The sequence below is a fragment of the Mauremys reevesii genome, linkage group 4, assembly GCF_016161935.1.
Source record: "Mauremys reevesii isolate NIE-2019 linkage group 4, ASM1616193v1, whole genome shotgun sequence".
Classification (NCBI taxonomy): Eukaryota; Metazoa; Chordata; order Testudines; family Geoemydidae; genus Mauremys; species Mauremys reevesii.
The window spans coordinates 81676453-81696468 of record NC_052626.1 but is presented as its reverse complement, the minus strand read 5'-3'; the positions used below and the strand labels follow the sequence as shown (position 1 = coordinate 81696468).

Below are 20016 nucleotides of genomic sequence, written 5' to 3'. Positions count from 1 at the left end.
TGAACTAAAAACCTGTATAATGATATAGTAACAAATTACCGTATATACTAGATCATAAGCCGGTTCGTTTATAAGCCCCTCCCCCCGAAGATGGATAAGTAAAAATGGAAAAAAAATTATAACCCATTCATAAGCCGACCCTATAATTCAGGGGTCAGCAAACTTTGGCTCCTGGGCCAAATAAGGACAAGCTGCTGGTGGTCCAAGATGGTTTGTTTACCTTGAGCGTCCACAGGCACAGATGTAAACCTAAGTAAACAAAGTGTCCCGGTGCGCCAGCTGCTTACCTTGACAAGCCGGGACAGCAACTAGTGGGGAAATTTTTTTTTGGGGGGGGGGGGAGGGGGAGGAGAAGGGGGAGAGAATCTGGGAGTCAGGGGAGCAACCCCTGTGACCACCCCCCACATGACTCCACCCCTAGCCTGGAACCCCCATGCTCTCCCCATCCCATCCCTTCTCACCTTATCTGGGAGGGCCGGGAAGGATGTCTCTGACCTGGCCAGAGCTGCTCCAGCAGGCTGGGCAGTGCAGCCGCAGCATGTTCTAGCGGGCTGGGCCGGGCGGCGTGGCTGCAGCGTACTCCAGTGCATGGGCGGCTCGGACATAGCCTGCTCTGGAGGGTGGGTCCAAGCGGCACGGCTGCAGCCTGCCAGCCCCTTAGCTGCAGCTGCTTCAGAGGCTGGGGAGAGAGCAGCGTGGCCAGAAGCGGAGAGACTCTGGCCCTGCCTCTTCCCTTCTGGCTGTGCTGCCTCTCCTTGCTCCCTCTGTTGTGGGGAGGGGCTGTGTCCCACCTCTCCCTCTCTATACCCATTCATAAGCCGACCCCCTTCTCTGGTGCTTCCCTTTTTTACTAAAAAATTTGGCTTATGAATGCGTATATACTGTAACTAAGGGTTATTTTATGATGACTTTCATATTCAAAAAAAGCTTAAATGGAAAGTACTTTTAATTCTTACATATTCTGCTAGACGATTATAATGTATCAAGCCAAACTAAGCACATGTAAAAAAATTTCCACATCACTTTAATGAGTTACCTTTTCTTTAAATGTAGAAACTTTTTCTGTTAGATCATTGATAGCTATTTTCTGTTCAGTGCACTCCACTTCATATGTACTGTACTTTTTCAAGACTTCATCCAGCTTAACATAAAAGAAAATTTTCAAGGAGATATGTAAGTACATAAAAGAAATAATGCCTATATGTCTGTAAATTACAATCCTGAATTTAAGTTTACATTAATTCTGATTTATAAAGAAACTGATATACAGTCTACACACAGGGACCTTTTAATTGACCAAAGGGATACAGATTTGTACGGAGTCACAGCAACATCAGACAACAGTTCAGCACAAATAAGTAATACCACATTCAATTGAAAGTGCAGAAGATTCTAAATAGGAAAAATGACAATAGTGTTATTGGAATATGACCAGGAAGCCAAGGTAAACACCCTAAAATTTTGGTCATTTATATCTCATCCAAGAGATGTCAAAACAAAATTTATTCACAAGAACACAAACTATTATTCAAAAGGAATGTAAAATGAGATAGGATTAGATGCATCAGGGAATCAGTAATGAGATATTGAGCCCATCACCTCCAAGTCACCAGTTTCAAGCTGGCTGAGGTAATTTGAAGTTGTTACCATCTGTGAAGGGGCACACCCTCACACTGACAGAGAGGGGACTAAAAAGCTTCGCTCGGCCTGTTCAACACCAACAAGTAGCACCTGCAATGCTTTTTCTGCCGGGAGGGTGGGGGGGGGGGGAAGGAGTAGCTTAAAAGGGAAAATCTGCCACAGGAAGGGGCAGTGAACAGGGAGAAGGCCGCCCCATCTTAACAACGGAGATAGGCCCACCGAGAGGGAGACAGCAACGAGCCTCACTGCTCCCAAAGCCACAGGACACAGACTCAGAGCAGCACGTACGACGAAGAGGGGGACCCTGTGTAGACTAAGCTCAAAGGGCTGACCCAGGAAGACTGCCTGAGCTCCCGCTCATCCTTGCTTCTTTTCAATTTCCCATGGACTCCCCCCCCCCCCCCACTCCCATATGGGAAGAAAGAGGGCAAAGAACTTTTATTTTCTGTTTGTTTTCTTCAAGATCACCTTGGGCATCTGCCACGGGGGGAGAGAAATACAGTCCAAGGACCTGAAGAGGACTCTGGAGGGGACTTGAGGGGAACCCTGCCCCCTAGGCCATCCAACAGATATTCAGTGGCCTTTGTGAAATTAACTGACAAGTCTCAGTCCAGCTCCTACTGAGCAGATGCCAAAATCACAACTAGCATCCTGGTTAGCAGCCTCAACTAAGAAACCAAAGTTGAATAGGCATGGAAATTGAACTGTTGTACTTCCCCCATATGAAGGAGGAGCTTTGGAACAGGTGGAGTGCATTCAGATCACTTCCCAGAATGTATGTATCCAATATCAGGGGGGTAGCCGTGTTAGTCTGGATCTGTAAAAGCAGCAAAAAGAGTCCTGTGGCACCTTATAGACTAACAGACGTTTTAGAGCATGAGCTTTCGTGGGTGAATACGACGAAGTGGGTATTCACCCATGAAAGCTCATGCTCCAATACCTCTTAGTCTATAAGGTGCCACGGGATTCTTTGCTGCTGTATCCAATATATCATTAATAAAAGGGTTTGGGTTGCTAGTGTTGTCTCTCCTGTACCTTTTCCAGGTATTGACATTTACTTCAAATTGTAAAACACATTTTAAAAAAAGGTCTAAAACTTGCATTCAGTTAGGAAACTGTTACCCAATATAACTGGATTATATTTTCTTTCATTATTTCTATTAATTCTTTGCAAGACTTTTACAAAAAACATCAGATTCCAAATCAAAAGAAGGCTGCCTGCATTTAAATTCAATATTGTTCCAAAAGTAATTATGTTCAGTGCCTCATCATGTGTTCAACTTACCTTCTGTTCAGTTTGCACAAGCTTTTCACCAAGTTCCTTGTTCAGAAGATCTTTTTCTTGAAGTAACTGCCTCAAATTTTCAATCTGCTCTAGTTTCTCCATTGTACTCAACAGCTTTTGTTCCTTCTCCGCAAGTGAAGTTTCAAGGAAGCTTTTTCTATCACTTAATCTAGCAAGAAAATATTTATTTAGAACTCTAATACTCAATGTTCATTTTATTAAGTAGTATTTGAAAACAGAGCTTGTTATTTTACAGTCTTAACTTTCTAAAGCCAATGTATAATTTTTAGAGCTATCAAGCAATTAAAAAAAGTAATCTAGCTGTTAAACAATACCATACCATTTATTTAAATTTTTTGGATGTTTTCTTCATTTTCAAATACATTGATTTCAATTACAACACAACACAAAGTGTACGGTGCTCACTTTATATTTATTTTTTATTACAAATATTTGCACTGTAAAAAACAAAAGAAATAGTATTTTTCAATTAACCTAATACAAGTACTGTAGTGTAATCTCTTTATCACAAAAATTTAATGTACAAATGTAGAATTATGTACAAAAAAACTGCATTCAAAAATAAAACAATGTAAAACTTTAGGGCATACAAGTCCTACTTCTTGTTCAGCCAATCGCTCAAACAAGTTTGTTTACATTTGCAGAAGATAATGCTGCCTGCTTCTTGTTTACAATGTCACCTGAAAGCGAGAACAGATGCTTGCATGGCACTGTTGTGGCCAGCGTCGCAAGACATTTACATGCCAGATGCGCTAACGAGTCATATGACCCTTCATGATTCAACCACCTGATCACAGGTTCTGCTCGATAACGATCCAAACAGTGTGGCCTAATGCATGTTCATTTTCATTATCTTAGTCAGATGCTACCAGCAGAAAGTTGATTTTCCTTTTTGGTGGTTTGGGTTCTGTAGTTTCTGCATTAGAGTGTTGCTCTTTTAAGACTTCTGAAAGCATGCTCCACACCTTATCCTTCTCAGATTTTGGAAGACATTTCAAATTCTTCAATCTCGGGTCGAGTGCTGTAGTTTTCTTTAGAAATTTCACATTGGTATCTAAGATTTGTGTCACATTTGCAGTAAAAGTGTTTTTAAAACGATCAACATGCGAGACCGCTATAACATGAAATATATGGTGGAATGCTGGTAAAGCAGAGCAGGAGACATACAATTCTCACCTGCACTCCAAATGTAATGAATGCATTTTTTTTTTTTTTTTTAAAACAAGTGTCATCAGCATGGAAGCATGTCTCCTGAAATGGTGGCCAAAGCACGAAGGGACATATGAATCTTTGGTGCATCTGGCAAGTAAATATCTTGCAACACCAGCTACAACAGTGCCATTATTAAGAAGTGGGCAGCATTATCTCCCATAAATGTAAACAAACTTGTTTATCTTGGTGATTGGCTGAACAAGAAGTAGGACTGAGTGGACTTGTAGGCTTGCAAGTTTTACATTGTTTTGTTTTTGAGTGCAGTTATGTAACAAAAAAACCCTACATTTGTAAGATGCACTTTCATGATAAAGAAATTGCACTACAGTACTTGTATGAGGTGAACTGAAAAATACTATTTCTTTTATCATTTTTACAGTGCAAATATTTGTAATAAAAATAATATAAAGTGAGCATTGTACAGTTTGTATTCTGTTTTGTAACTGAAATTGATATATTTGAAAACATAGAAAAACATCAAAAATATTTAATAAATTTCAATTGGTATTCTATTGTTTAATAGTGTGATTAATTGTGATTAATTTTTTTAATTGCAGTTAATTTTTTGAGTTATTTGTGTGTGTTAACTGTGATTAATCAAAAGCCCTAATATTTTTTCTAAATACAATTCATATTACTATGAATTCACTGTTTGTACACTTACCATAAAAATAACCAAGTCCAGAAATAATCTGATTTTACTATTGTAGTGGAAATCAAGACTTATTTTCAAGCTTGCTGAAAGTATTATATTCTTTATGTTTCACTGCAAATGTAAATTTAAAGCTGCAAAAAGACATGTATAATTGCAACTGGTCCTGTACTGAATGTTTTACAAAAATTGTTTTACCCTTTAAGCTGTTCATTAAAACTGGAAACAAGAACTTGGTGCTTTTCTGCATCTCGCATTTGTTGGGTACGCAGTTGACTGAGCTGGGTCTGCAAACGTTCATTTTCACTCTGCAACAAAGCAATGGTGAACATGATTACAGCTCACAAATATCCAGAATGGCAATAAAATAGACATCTTGAAAATCTGCCCCATAGCCTTTCACATTCTACACACTGTAAAGATTATTGTTCTAGCATATTAGTGATTACCAATTCAGGTCTGAAATATTACTGGTTCAAACAGTAGATGTTACTCACCTTTGAGAGGTTTCTCCCTTAGTGATTGCATCATAACAGAAACTCAAGAGACTCTAAACACTTTACACAAAAAGACAACAAAACACAAATACTCGTACTGTGTGAAAGCAGCTTACTTTTCTGTGCTTGCCTTCACTACATTGTTAGCTTGAGGTACAAATCACGTTTTGCCCCTAACCAGATTCCTGTCCACACCCAAAATCTAGATCGAATAAAGTGGTGCGTTAAGTGGTGATTTAGCTGACCGATAAGGGGGTTGAAGCTTGAGTGCTGATGATGCTAGTAACAAAATGTGAATTCAGCAGCTGGAGTTACTACTCATCAGCTGCTAATTAATGATTTTGTGGTGCCAGTCAAGTCACTCTAGGTAGCTGGAGTGTTGTTTCAGAGTGGCTTCTCTCATTCCATTCTCGCTCAAGACTGACTAACTTGAATGGAGTAACTCTAATGTATTTATTTACTCAAGCTAACTGTTGCAGTGAAGACAAGTTCTAAAAGGAGAACACTAGAGACAGCTCATTCTTTGAAAACATTTTCCATGTTGATCTGAACACAGTAATGAATTCCAACTGCTTCTCTGCAGATCTTTTTAAACCTTTGTTGTTGCTCTGATCAAAGGCAACCAGCAATCTGAAGTAGATTGCAAAATAATCTATGGAAGGAGGTGAAAAGAAAAATAAAGCAAGCTCCATTGACACAGTTTGTAACACAGTATAACTCTGTTACTCTAGCCAACTTCACTGCACCAGTTCATGAGTAAAACTGCAAAACAAAAAACTAGCAACCACAACCAAAAGCAACATACACAAATCCAAAATTACCAACAAGAGTTTGTAGGACAAACAATATGGCAAACCTGTCACCTCTAGGGAAAATATGCTATCACTTTGGAGTGGGCAGAACACACCTGTATAGCCCTCAATGGCTGCCCTTCTTCCTCTACACCAAATGTTACCTGTATTGAAAGGCTTTGTTACAAGAGTCTCAAATATTAACATAAGGTTGTCTGCCTCTTAATATAAACAACTTAATTTAGAGGAAAAAAAACAGTAATTTAATATATGCACTTTGCTAGCTAAAGGAATAATTAGATATATACCACAACTGTGGAGTTTTAGGGAGAAGTTAGTCATGTCATTTTGAAAGCTTAGAAAATTGTCAAACAAAATGATGACCTGGAAACTTCTGTTTGGATTGAAAGCTTTTAATTTATTATTTCATTTGGTGTCTTCATGGATTAATTTTGGGAAGTTTCTAGAAACAGTCATTAATAAGTGAAAATTATTACTATTCTTTTTTTAAAATCACAAGCAGTTACCATAACAACCCAAATACCATACCATTTTTAAAAAAGGTAAGAGACACATTAGCTGCTAAGAAACTCCCTCTATACTTTGAAGGTTTAATTTATTGAGATTTCAATCTTGTGGAAAAAAGACAGATTTGGGGTGATATCCTGACATCACTGAAGTCAATGCAACTTTTGCCAGTGAATTAAATGGGCCAGGATCTCTCTGTAGGCTGGTAGCTAAACCTCAGAAGCATACTCACATACAGGTTTTAAACTCTATGTAGGGATAAACTACACCCTTTTGTTCATTAGATAACTTTGCTCTGTAAGGATTCTAATTTTAATGTACGGGGTTTTAAAAAATTTAATAGATACTACCACCCATTTTACCAAGACAGGGAATCAACAACTGTTACAGATCAACTACTCTGTACAGGACATAATAAGTTACTCAAGTGTCAAAAGTGAATGTTCAAATTATTCTCCATAGTGTCCTCCTACTTTTTAGATCTCCATGTGTATTCATTTCACACCCTATTTGCCTGCTATCTGACAGATCATCTTGGTTTACATGTGTCCTTGCAACTCTCATAAATATGGGGGTTGCTCTACTACTTTGGCAGCTTCCATCTATCTAGAAAATCTCTCCCCTTCATTCACCTACAGGCCCTTTCCTTACTAAATCTGACTTCAATAATTTCATTTTCTTATTAGCCTTTAACTTCTCTGATTATGAAGTGTTATGCAACCTCCTTTAGCCTATGAGAAAATGATGTACTGTTGATATTAGAAGTGATATTAAAGATAAGTAGTTATTAGGGCTTGATTCCTCACTCACATCAGAAAAAAACCGAAGTAACTACTGAAATGCAGATGTAGAGTAAGTGAAAATACACTTGTGTCAGTGACAGAAGAATCAAGTTCTTGACCTCTGAAACAGGCCCTATACTGTTGATGACAAAAATGATATTCAATTTCAACATGTTGCTGTCACTAGTAACAGGCTTCTAAACATTTTTTTTTACGTAATAATTATTTTGAAAAGCTATTTTTCAGTTTTTGCAGGGTAAGAAATATTTCTCACTGTGTGACTTTCTTGCAGTGAGCAAAATGGGCACAGTTTTCCACTGTTCAGTACCACACAATATAGTACGAGTACATCGTACTGTAATATTACCCCATATTTTTTAAGTACAAACATATACTGTAGAATCTTTTGCTAATCTTCATTTTTACTTTACTATAAACTATTTTCATCCAAATATAAAGCGAACACTAAATGAGTCTCCCTACATCATCTTCGGCTCCTAACACAAATATAAAAGCTCACCTGAAGGGCTTCTATTCTGCCCTGCAGCTGTAATCTGTCTTCCAAGTCCTGACAGCGTTCCTCCAGGATTAGAATTTGTTCCTGTAGTTGATTTCTTTCCAATTCCAACTCTTCAACTACTGTCCGCAAACCTATGTAGTTTCAAAGGGAAAATATTTATTTCAAGAACGGTTCCAAACAACGTGTTTCACATACAGATAACTGTCAGATAACATAAGTCTAGCAACTACCCACACCATTATTGGTTTAATTTTCAGAGGTGTTGAGCACCTGCAGGTTCCAATGGATTTCAGTGGGAGTTATGGATGCCCAGCATCTCTGAAAAACATGTAATCATATTTATAAAAGCTTTAATGATCAAATATTCCCTGAACTTTTCAAATAATGGGATTGAGTTTACAGTTCAAGATCCCCTATAAAAACTAGCAAAAAGTTATCTTGCTATGTACAAGCAAAGGGACCAATCCTGTGAATGTTTATGAATTGAATAATTTTACTCAAATGAGTAAAGTTGTTTGTCTGCAGGATCCACTTCTAAGCACTATTAACATATATCAAGTGAAATGGACTATCGAAAGCTGGGAGCTCATCTGTTCAACAGAAAATAGCAATTTTATTTTAAAGCAGACCTCACAAAGGAATATTCACTGGGTACACTGACTTTGCAAAGACAAAAATTAGCTATCCTGTACAATGACAATGCGCATATTTGTTATATGTAATGTAGTTGCAGTTGTGTCGGTCTCAGTATGTTAGAGAGACAAGGTCGGTGAGGCAATATCTTTTCTTTTTTGTCCAATAAAAGATGATATCTCGCCACCTTGTCTCTGGAATGCTCACATTTGGAAGTTTTGCCTTATGGAGAGTGAGGTGGGAATGATGAGTGGCTGAACCAATCCATGCTAGACAGGAAAACATAGTAAATGATGACTGACATGTGGCTTCTTGAAACTACTGCACAGTGCTCTAGGATGTGTGAGACTGCAGCCCTTGTGCCCCAGTATATTATTAGCCAAAGTCATATGGCAGTTTAAGAGGAGTCCAGAAGGCAACACCTTCCAGATAGGATCGTCATCAACATAGGTCAATTTTACAGACTAACATGCTGTAATAAAAAATTTTTTTTTTGATATTTAAAAAAAATCTGACTTGATTCATTTTTTATTTAAATTAAGTATAGGGTGTTTTTTTTAAGGTAAACCTATTTAAAATTAAATGTGAAATTGACAATCTATTAAAATAATTTAAATTAAATACAAAAATAATATTAAGCAGTACATGGTTTGCTGCTAACTGTTAAAGTCAAACCACTGAACTGCTGGAAATCATTGAATAAGCATCTGGAATCAGAGTTTGTGGAAGTGTTAAACCAGCTTTTACAGCAGCCACCCTTCATTTCCGTTTATTCAACCAGTTCAGTTCAATGACTAGTTCATTCAGAGTTAAGAAACCAGAAAAATCAGTTTAAATCACTAACTACAGATAAGACTTCCTTTGTTTACTAAATCATGTAGTGTTAAATGCAAAACATGTTCTGATAAATGTATTGATAAGAAAAAAGTTTATGTATCTAGCACTTACGGTGGTCCTATTTAATTAAAAAGTTTTAAATGCTGTTTTTGAGCATTTTAAATCAAATTTGATTTTCCATTCAAATAGATCCACACACAAGTAAAAAATTAATCTTCTAACATAATTTTTACATTTTAAGAATTTGTATAAACGTAAGGTAAGCTATATAACTGCTCAAATAAATATGTATAAATACAGTATATTCTCCTGATTAGCAAAAACACCAAATTTAATGTACAGGCTATATTTTGCTGCAAATCGCTAAGTTTTAATGGTTATCAACTAATGAGATTCAGCCTTTCTATAGGAAAATAGAGTAAAAATACAAAGCACAATTAAATCAATTATTTAAATCAAGGTTTCCTGCTTGCTGTTTTTAATCACCATTAAATTGGTGATTTAAATCACTGATTTAAACCAATGGATTCTGCAGCCAAAGTAAGGCACTGGGCCAAAATAATTTCCAGTCTCATACGAATGAAGTAAAACTGTCAAACTATATTTCCTCCCATTTCTATCACATTTCTTCAGGTCAAGTTTCATTCTAGTTGAGAAGTACCAGGGTTTCACATCTGCATATTCCTTATGATATTCTTGTTCAATAATCTGCTTGATAAACACAAAGCAGCCAGTTCTGATGGCATAGATTATTAGCTTCTTCAGAAAAGTTTTACCTAAGAGTGCCATGTGAAAAAATAGATGCTTTTTAAATGGATCAATCAACTAACAAAACAAAACTCTGGATTGATGGTTAACTACAAACAGGTCAGGATTCAGAATTAAAGACAATAACCATGTAATTAAGAGAGATTAGGCAAATAAAGGTGGATCTTTCACTATTACACTGTATCTACATTATATTTTTAAATGATGAAGAGGGCATATATGACTCCAAAGCCACCAGCTAGGATTATGAAAAAGGACAATTCACAGTACAACTAAATTATCTGCTGAACATTTGTGTGTTGCAGTAGTTAACACACACATTTGTATTTATACAACTTCTAGCCTAAACCAGTATCTGCTGCAAAAGCCTGTAGATTTTAAATTAGGGCTACTTAGAACTGTAAGTATCTGTCCCAAACCCTAAAAACACCTGCATTTTCCTACCACGTTCCCAGTTCCCTACCCAGCAACCTTGCAAGCTTCTACTCAGCATGCCAAAGCAAAAATCAGCTGACTTGTGAGAACGCCACACAAAAATGGCTGCAATTTTCTTCAATGGTTGAGATTTTCAATTAAAACTTTATCTGTCAAGTTTAAAAAAAAAATCCTGCATTTCAAAAAATTTCAAAACCCAAGATACTCTTGTGTGTGCAAATATTTGAAAACTATAGCTTCTAAGCTGAATATTCCATTACTTAGGATAGCTGTAAATTTACTGTGATAAGCGATTACTTTTCACCTAATCTATATTATCTTGAAAAAGATGTAGATGAAAGGGTGAATGTAATGTTTCTAACAAACGTCCTGGGACTATACATTTACTTTGTAGTAGACCTTTGCAAAACAGTACTAAGAAATGCCAGCAACAGTTCTTGATTTTTTATCATAACTAAAGAAACACTTGGAACAAATGGACTTGACTGATAAACTGCCAATAAGATACAACTACAATCGTTCACAGATATAAAAATAGAGGAAGAAATAATGCACATACATATACACATAAGCATTTAATCTTAAAACTAAAAATGACACAGAAGTGGAATATAATGGTTTGGTTGGAAAACAAGATTATATCAAGTGGAGACACTTCAACAAGAACAAGACTAATAACTTAAAAATATATATAATCTTACCATACAGGACAATACATTTTGACGGGCACAAGGATTGGGAGAGTCCCAGATGTTAAACCATGATTGTGTTCTAGTTCTGAACCAAAACTAGACAGTTCATCCAGCACGCACATGCTTCAAAATGAAATGGAAAAAAATGCAAGCCAAAAAAATTCAACAAAGATTAGAATACACCACAAAATGGGTTGTTAGTTAAATTTGAAAAACAAAAATAAACACAAAATACAGATGCTGTGCATGCTTTAATAAACGGTCTAGTGGTTATCACACCTGCATTAGGAGAAGTGTACTCTGGCCACCAACCTCCCATGTTCTCTCCTTCAGCTGAATCAGTGCTATCCAAGGTGACATTCAGTTCTTGAAAGCATTGTTTTCTGTCAAAGCTGTATTCCTCCTACACGCAGGACATGAGAGCAGAGATCAATAAAAAAAGATACACACTCAACTGTCAAAAGGGACAGCTGCAATTAAAATTATATGAATGACTTCTGTACTAAGGTAGAACTTTGCTAATGAATCTAAGTCTGAGATATCAGAGGTAATTAAATATAGAAAAAAATTTCCTGTAAGATGTGAGCATGATATTGATATCTCCTAACCCTACATACACATTAATGGATAAAGATCACAAGCATCTATAAGAAACAACATCAATGATTACCTCAAAGAAGGAGACTAGAATTAATTGGTGCTCTTTAGAGATCATTCCATGCTATACCACTGACAAGAAGAATAGGTAGCAGTTGTTCCTAAGCTGAAAACAGCCCTGATTCACTAAGGTATTTAAACACTGGCTTAACTTGAAGCATGCGTGTTGTTCCATGGGAAATTTCTTAATGACTTTAGAATAAAACACATGTAAATTTCTTAACCTAAAGAGAAACCTATCATGCTGCTAGAATTTACCTCCATCATTTATGCCTATATACACCTTGGTTTTGTTTACTTCTGTAAACCCTTCTTTGCCTCCTGTCCTTCAGTTATATATTTGTATTAAGCTGTAAAGCACCATGCATACTTATGGTGCCATATAAATAACAGAATTACTGATGTCCCTGATTAACATATAGGTAAAATGTGTTTTTTATTTCCACCAACCTACCTGACGTTTCCCAATGGCCTGGTTGCTCTTCCTGCTTGCCTGCTGCAGCCTGCCAGTTCTTTGAACTGCAGTCAGTTCCTCCTCCAGCTCCTGCTGCCCTGAGACTATGGCTGGATCAGAGCAGCCAGGAAAGAACCAGTCATCCTCAATCAGTTTTGTGCCACAGGAAAGCAATTACATTTACACATCACACACATCACACTAGATACAAAGAGATCAGTGATAGACTGAAGTTCCTATGAATGACGGACAGGAATAAGATTATCTGAGCAATTCATAGCATTCACCTTGTGATTTCCCCAAACAGTGTTACACAGAATGTAAGAATAATTTTCATGTAATTCTTTCAGAAGTCTATTGAAGTATGATTTTACTTCTTCAGCAACATTTTAGAAAGACTGATTATGAAAGAGGGATTTGTATTTTGACACTACAATAAAAATGCAGCCAATTAAATTGCCAAATTACAACTCAGTTCAATCTGCCAGGTTAAAAGACAATTAATTTGTATGATAAAGCCATCAGCTGAAATTGCTGCATTTTGTACAGCTGAACAATCACATGCATGTTTATGGAAATGAAATGCTTCTTGCTTGTATCTTTAATTTTAGTGTGAGCTATAATGCCAGATAATTTGAGGAAGTCACAAGCATGTGTTACACTGCAAACTGGCATCAAACCATCTTATCAGACATTAATAATATGATTCTTGGTAAAACAAATATAGAATCACTTGTAAATAACACACCCTGAATAAATTCAGAGTATGGAAGCTTAAATATGCATCCTGTCCAGTGTTAGAAATGATTTTTCCATTTTAAGTACATTCCCATCTGTTTTGTGATACGACAAAACGTGTGATAGGTTGGGGAATAGATGTTTCATGCAAAGCAGACAAAACAGCATGAAGAAATAAAGATAAAGGTGGCTCCATACTTTAATCACTGGTGAATCTGAGAGTAGATATGGCCTCTGCACTCAACAAATTAATCCAATTCAAAGTCAGCTCTCCCCACAGTCCATGATGTTCATAGAAAAACTTATATCCATGCATTTAATAAGGTAAGAAATGGATCAAATTCATTCTTGGTGTAACACTGGGACAAACTGATTCCCACTGGAATGCCCCTGACTTAACCCAAGTTACAGTACCCAATACCAATAAAATTTATTTTTGTCACATTTATCTGTTAGATGTCATTAGGAACTCTTTTTGCTCCTTCCCCCCCGATAGAATTAATGGAAAACTACAGGGTAATAAGAGATCCAATTAGTGCAACTCTACAGTACTAGGTAGAATTTAAAAAAAAAAATTAAGTGTTTTGTATGGGACACCGAGTTAAAATTCACATATTTTTACAATATTTCCTTAGCTAAGTTACTACTACCACTTTAAACTAATGAAACTAAAAAGATTTTTTACACACCTAGTTTGGTGTGAGAGCTTGTTTTTGTATGTTTTGCCATTTATTTTGGTTGTTTACTTCTTGCATTGGACAGTAAAAATAAAGTAGTCATTTTCACTTTTGCTTTTAATCATGTTTTGGTTTTATACATTACAACAACAATTCAAGGTTGAGCTGCAAATACTGCTCGGGAATCTTCATTTGATTTTATTTAAACATAGTTTCCACTAGAATTAAAATAAATAAAAAATATGCAGGCTTTTCTTAGGTTTTGTTAAAGGGAAAAATTCTCATATCCATACTCACATTCTTTGCAAATAGTCCCACTGAAGTCAATACAGCCATTTGTGAAGCAAAATGCTAATCAATGTGAGTATCTGAATTTGGTCTTTACTTTTGTAAAAAAAAATGTAAGTAAACTTGACAGTGTCCCAATAATTTGGCAATGCAAAGAAGGAATGAAAAATAATAATTAGGGTTGTCGATTAATCACAGTTAACTCACATGTTTAACTCAAAAAAAAATCATGATTAAAAATATTAATTGCAATTAATCAGTTTTAATCGCACTGCTAAACAATGCAATCCCAATTGAAATTTATTAAATATTTTGGATGTTTCTCTATATTTTCAAATATACTGACTTCAGTTACAAGACAGAATACAAAGTGTACAGTGCTCACTTTATATTGTTTTTGATTATCCTGTTTAGAGTGCAAATATTTGTATTTTTCAATTAACCTCACACAAGTACTGTAGTGCAATCTCTTTATCCTGAAAGTGCAACTTACAAATAATGTATATTTTTTTTTGTTACATAACTGCACTCAAAAACAAAACAATGTAAAGCTTTTGAGCCTACAAGTCCACACAGTCCTACTTCTTCAGCCAATTGCTAAGACAAATACGTTTGTTTACATTTGCGGAAAATAATGCTGCCTGCTTATTTACAGCATCACCAGAAAGTGAGAACAGGTATTTGCATGACACTTCTGTTGCAAGGTATTTACATTCCAGATTTGCTAAACATACCTATGCCCCTTCATGCTTCGGCTACCATTCCAGAGGACATGCTTCCATGCTGATAACGCTTATTAAAAGTTTAATGTGTCAATTAAATTTGTGACTGAACTCCTTGGGGGAGAACTGCATGTCTCCCACTCTGTTTTACCCACATTCTGCCATGTATTTTATATTATAGCAGTCTCGGATGATGACCAAGCATGTTGTTCATTTTAAGAATTCTTTCACTGCAGATTACACAAAATGCAAAGAAGGTACCAATGTGAGATTTCAAAGGATGGATACAGCTCTCGACCCAAGGTTTAAGAATCTGAAAGTGCCTTCCAAAATCTAAGAGGGATGAGGTGTGGAGCATGCTTTCAGAAGTCTTAGAAGAGCAACACTTGGACGCGGAAACTACAGAACCCAAACCACCAAAAAAGAAAATCAGCCTTCTGCTGGTGGCATCTGACTCAGATGATGAAAATAAACATGGATTATTCTGCTCTGCTTTGAATCATTATTGTGCAAAACCCATCATCAGCATGGACGCATGTCCTCTGGAATGGTGGTTGAAGCATGAAGGGATGAATCTTTAGCGCATCTGGCACATAAATATTGTGTGATGCCAGCTACAACAGTGCCCTGGGAACACCTGTTTTCACTTTCAGGTGACACTGTAAACAAGAAGCAGGGAGAATTATCTCCTGCAAATGTAAACAAACTTGTTTGTCTGAGTGACTCACTGAACAAGAAGTAGGACTGAGTGGATTTGTAGGCTCTAAAGTTTTACATAGTTTTATTTTTGAATGCAGGGGTTTTTTGTACATAATTCTACATTTGTAGGTTCAACTTTCATGATAAAGAGATTGCACTACAGTACTTGTAATGGGGGAATTGAAAAATACTATGTCTTGTTTTTTTACAGTGCAAAAATTTGTAATAAAAAATAAATATAAAGTGAGCACTGTACATTTTGTATTCTGTGTTGTAATTAAAAATCAATATAATCATTGCAGTTGAAAATGTAGAAAACATCCAAAAATATTTAAATGGTATTCGATTACTGTTTAACAGCACCATTAATTGTGATTACTTTTTTTATTGAGCGATTAATCGCGATTACTTTTTTTAATTGCTTGACAGCACTAATGTGATATAAAGTGAGCACAGTACATTTTGCATTCTGTGTTGTTACTGAAATCAATACATTTGAAAATGTAGAAAAACATCCTAAAATATGTGAAAATTTCAGTTGGTATACTATTGTTTAACAGTGCTATTAAAATTGTGATTAATCACTACTAATTTTTTTAGTTAATCACGTAAGTTAACTGCAGTTAATAGACAGCCCTACTTATCACTTACTAAATGATGTCAATAGCAAAATTACTAATGACTTTCCCCATTACAAAGCACCAAAAATTGGAGGATCTTAGAGCGGTCAGGTAAGTTGTATAATTTTATTACAACATTTCTCGTTAATTTAACAAGTACTTTAACAATTGCTGTTAATACAATTTTCTAAAGTAAGATCATGTTACAACTTGGGAATTCTGATATGCAATTACTTCCGATAGAAAAGCTGATATTCAGTCCCATGATCTGATCTTGCAAACACTTATACAAAATTAATAATATGAGTATAGTTACTTGCATAAGTGTTCAGCCTGCATCAGTGTCCTACTACTAAGTATCATAATGATCTCAAATCTGTAACTGGATCCAATAGCATGGAGCTCTATACTCATGCAGCTCCCCACTGCACCTAATACAGGGGTTCATGCTAGTACACCCCACTACAAGATAGGGGCCTAAAATGGCAGCCTCCATGAAAGCCACCATAGTTGTATTCTCTGGAGTTACCAATGCAGCAACAAGGATCTCTGCAAATGGCTTTGAAAGATACTATTCAAATATAGTCATTTTTAGTAAACATTTATTCCAAGAGTGTCCTTTGGTGGAGGGAATATTCAAGGTGTGGGGTGTTGTGGGTTTTTTTGTTTGGTTTTTTTTTTTTTGGGGGGGGGGGGGGGTACACAAAACCAAACAAACAAAAACCCTATCCTATTCCCATTAGAATTAATGTAATCTCTAAAACAAAAACAAACAAACAAAAAAGATGACAGAATTTGATTCTTAGCTATTTGTTTATGAAAATTAATCACTGCAAGTTGTGCAGTTTTCCTTTAAACTAGGTTACAAGGTAAATATGGAGTCAGCTATTAAAACAAAGAAGAATGAAAAAAAGATGATTCTGTTAATATAAACAAAGAAATAGGCATTGCAAGAGGAAAACAAGTTTAAGAACTAGCATTTGTTACATGTATTATTAAAAACCACATACCACCAACAGCAGCTGTTATAAGGTACTGTTGGCGATTTCCTCCAAAGAAAGGTCTACAGAGGAAAACAGCAACAGTACATTACAGGTTGTCACAGCTGGAACCTGCATGCACAAAACTGATGGGAAACTACGTTCTTATTGGCTGACCAAATCGCAGTGTAGGGTAGGAGTGGAGGGGGAAGGGACGTTGAGTGCTCATCAGGTGTAACGGCAGGAAAAAAGAAACAGAAAGGTCATGCATATCCCAAGGGGGGAAAACTGCAAAATTAAACAATGACTGGACACGGATGAAGTTTTACAACTGTTAATATTATTGCATAAGGACCTGTTTGCAAACACTCCTGAGGTAAGTAGTACTTAACATTAAGAAGGTTTATTCTCTTCTCAATGTCCAAGGAGTTACATGTATAAATCTCTAACAGAGAAGAGAAATGGCCCTTAAAGATTTTGGGACTTACAGAATGAACTTTGAAATCCATCATCTGAGTCTCAAAAACATTCAAGCTACAGATTAACAAAAGGCTATTCAAATTAATTAACTAGATTTATTTTATTTATAGATGGTGCACATTAACCTTTGTGCCTTCAATCCGCATTCCGATACCAAAGGGGAAAGAAGTTAAGGTAAACTGTCATGGGGGGAGGAGGGGAGCAAATAAAAATTAGTGTGAAATCTAATACTTAGACTTTTTTATAAGTTCGATTTTTCAAACAGAAAACACTTTTTTTTAATTTTACCATCATTGGTGACCTTAAAATCTCAGATCACCTGGAATGGTGGTTTTGATATAATATTTAACATTTTAAACTAGCAATCTGTTGCCAGTTCTCTCCATTTGTCTGGTCAGTATCAATGGCGTGTCTGTTAGTACATCTCAATCTTTTAAAAATCTTGCTGGTTACTGACATTTACAGAGAAGCTCCGAATTTCATGTATATTTTGCAAAAACACAACTTTCTATCCCATCACTAAATTTTAAACAGTGCTACAACTCCCCATATCTTCTCCTCTAATTCGAGGCAAGCAGCCAAGCAGCCGCCATTTTCATCATTGATAACTCAAATGCAGACATTAAGCTTCTGAAACAAATCCAACTAATGACCCCAAAGATAAGCAGCTCAGATTGCAAAAGCTAACAGAATAAAACATCCACCAATAAACATGATGCAAAGTGATGAATGTATGAAACAGACAGAGTCAAGGAAACAATCTAACATACAAACTGAATTACAGTAACCATTATATTCTGCTAACTTCACTAGCTGCATAAATCTCACTTGACTACAGAAGTGAGACATGGAGGAAAGATATCAATTTTGTCTGAACTGCACAAACACAGCAGATTTGTAATACCTGCTATGCTGGCATAATGATCTAGTTTCATCTTAAATACTTCAATTCACCTTCTCTCTCTTCTTCAATCTGTGCCATTCTCAGGTCTATGGCAGATTTCTCCTCTCTGACTTGGTCATGCACCTCCTCTGATTCTGGTACAATATCCTGCCACTCCAAAAGCTGACTCTGAAACTCATCCACACTGCCCGATTCACTGGCCTACAAGAGAAGTTGGACATGAAAATAACATTTACCAAAATAAACGTAACAGTTAGATTGTAAACTATTCAGGGACAGAACTTTCACCTCTGTGCTTCACTTACAGCTTTATATAAATAACAAATACAACTAAGACCAACAAATAAAGTAGATAATTTTCTTTAACATTACAGACTATAACAGAAGACCTTGCAAGTTCATCTAAAAAAAAAAAAGCCAAAAACTGCATGTCAGTGGTGGTCAACTTTTTTTTTTTTTTTAAACTGAAAAGCCTTTTCAACAAAAATGGCTTACTGACCAGAACAAATATTTCCATTGAAAACCTTAATTGTGTTCAAAATTGCTCACTTTTTGAAATTAAACATTTCCTTTTTTCTTTTTTTTATTAAACAGGAAAAATACACACCCCTTAACCCCCCCAAATATCAGAAAGTAAAAAAAAGTTAAGGTTTTTTGTTCCCCCACCAAAATAAAGTTTATGGGGAAAAAAATTAAAAATAGTTTCAAAATTTTGCCATTAAAAATTTAGTACAAAAAATTAATTTCCTTTGAATTTTTTGCAAAATACGGTTATGTTTTTCAGCCTGCTCTGCTGGTTGTACAGATATCAGGATTAACAAACAAGATCCATCATTGTCAGGGGCTATTTAGCAGACATTTCTAAAGTACCCCCTCCCTCTCACTTTTGTGCCTGAATCTATACATTTGTGATAGAAAGAAGATTTATTAGTTGATGATATCAATTTGGTTTTTACATTAAATAGTATCATTCTGACATCTCTTGAGTTATCTGTAACTAGATGAACACTAAACTGTTGAAAATTACATGGATTTTCTACATATGCAGGAATTCAATAGCACTTTCAAAACAATTTAAAACCTAGAGACTTTTTAAGCTGAATGAATCACAACTGGTGTCTCAATTCTGTATGCTAGTAAATTAATTTTAACTCAAATTCAAGTTTCCAATAATACTGTTATGAAGGCTACAGTTAGCACTGTGAAGCTAATCAACAATTCACATGAATCAACTTTGAATAGAAAACCTGCGAAGCTGCCCTCTTTGTAACTTGTTCGAGATCAGCCTGCAATTTTCGCTGCTGCTCTTCATAGACTTCCAGCTTGGCCAGCAATTCTTCTGCAAAAACAAATGAATTGGCTTCATTATTTGATGACAAAATAACATGGTAAACCAGTAAATATCTAAAGGAAGAGTGGAAGCCCAAACTGAGATCATAGAATCATTTGGCTTGGAAGGTATGAATGATGGGCTTTGCAGTCCATCTCCCTACAAAATTAACT

General features: G+C 36.0%; 1 protein-coding gene across 3 annotated transcripts in view; it reads right to left on the bottom strand.

Moving 5' to 3' along the window:
- Positions 1-20016, bottom strand: part of LOC120403491 (golgin subfamily B member 1-like) — a 64094-nt gene that overhangs the window by 24598 nt on the left and 19480 nt on the right. For all 3 annotated transcript variants that reach the window (XM_039534561.1, XM_039534560.1, XM_039534562.1), the window contains exons 13-20: positions 19761-19852; positions 18563-18714; positions 12406-12559; positions 11574-11697; positions 7930-8060; positions 5010-5119; positions 2927-3095; positions 1037-1141 (exon numbers count right to left, since the gene is read on the bottom strand). In XM_039534561.1, coding sequence (XP_039390495.1) covers positions 1037-1141; positions 2927-3095; positions 5010-5119; positions 7930-8060; positions 11574-11697; positions 12406-12559; positions 18563-18714; positions 19761-19852 — 1037 coding nt within the window. The remainder of the gene's footprint in view (positions 1-1036; positions 1142-2926; positions 3096-5009; positions 5120-7929; positions 8061-11573; positions 11698-12405; positions 12560-18562; positions 18715-19760; positions 19853-20016) is intronic.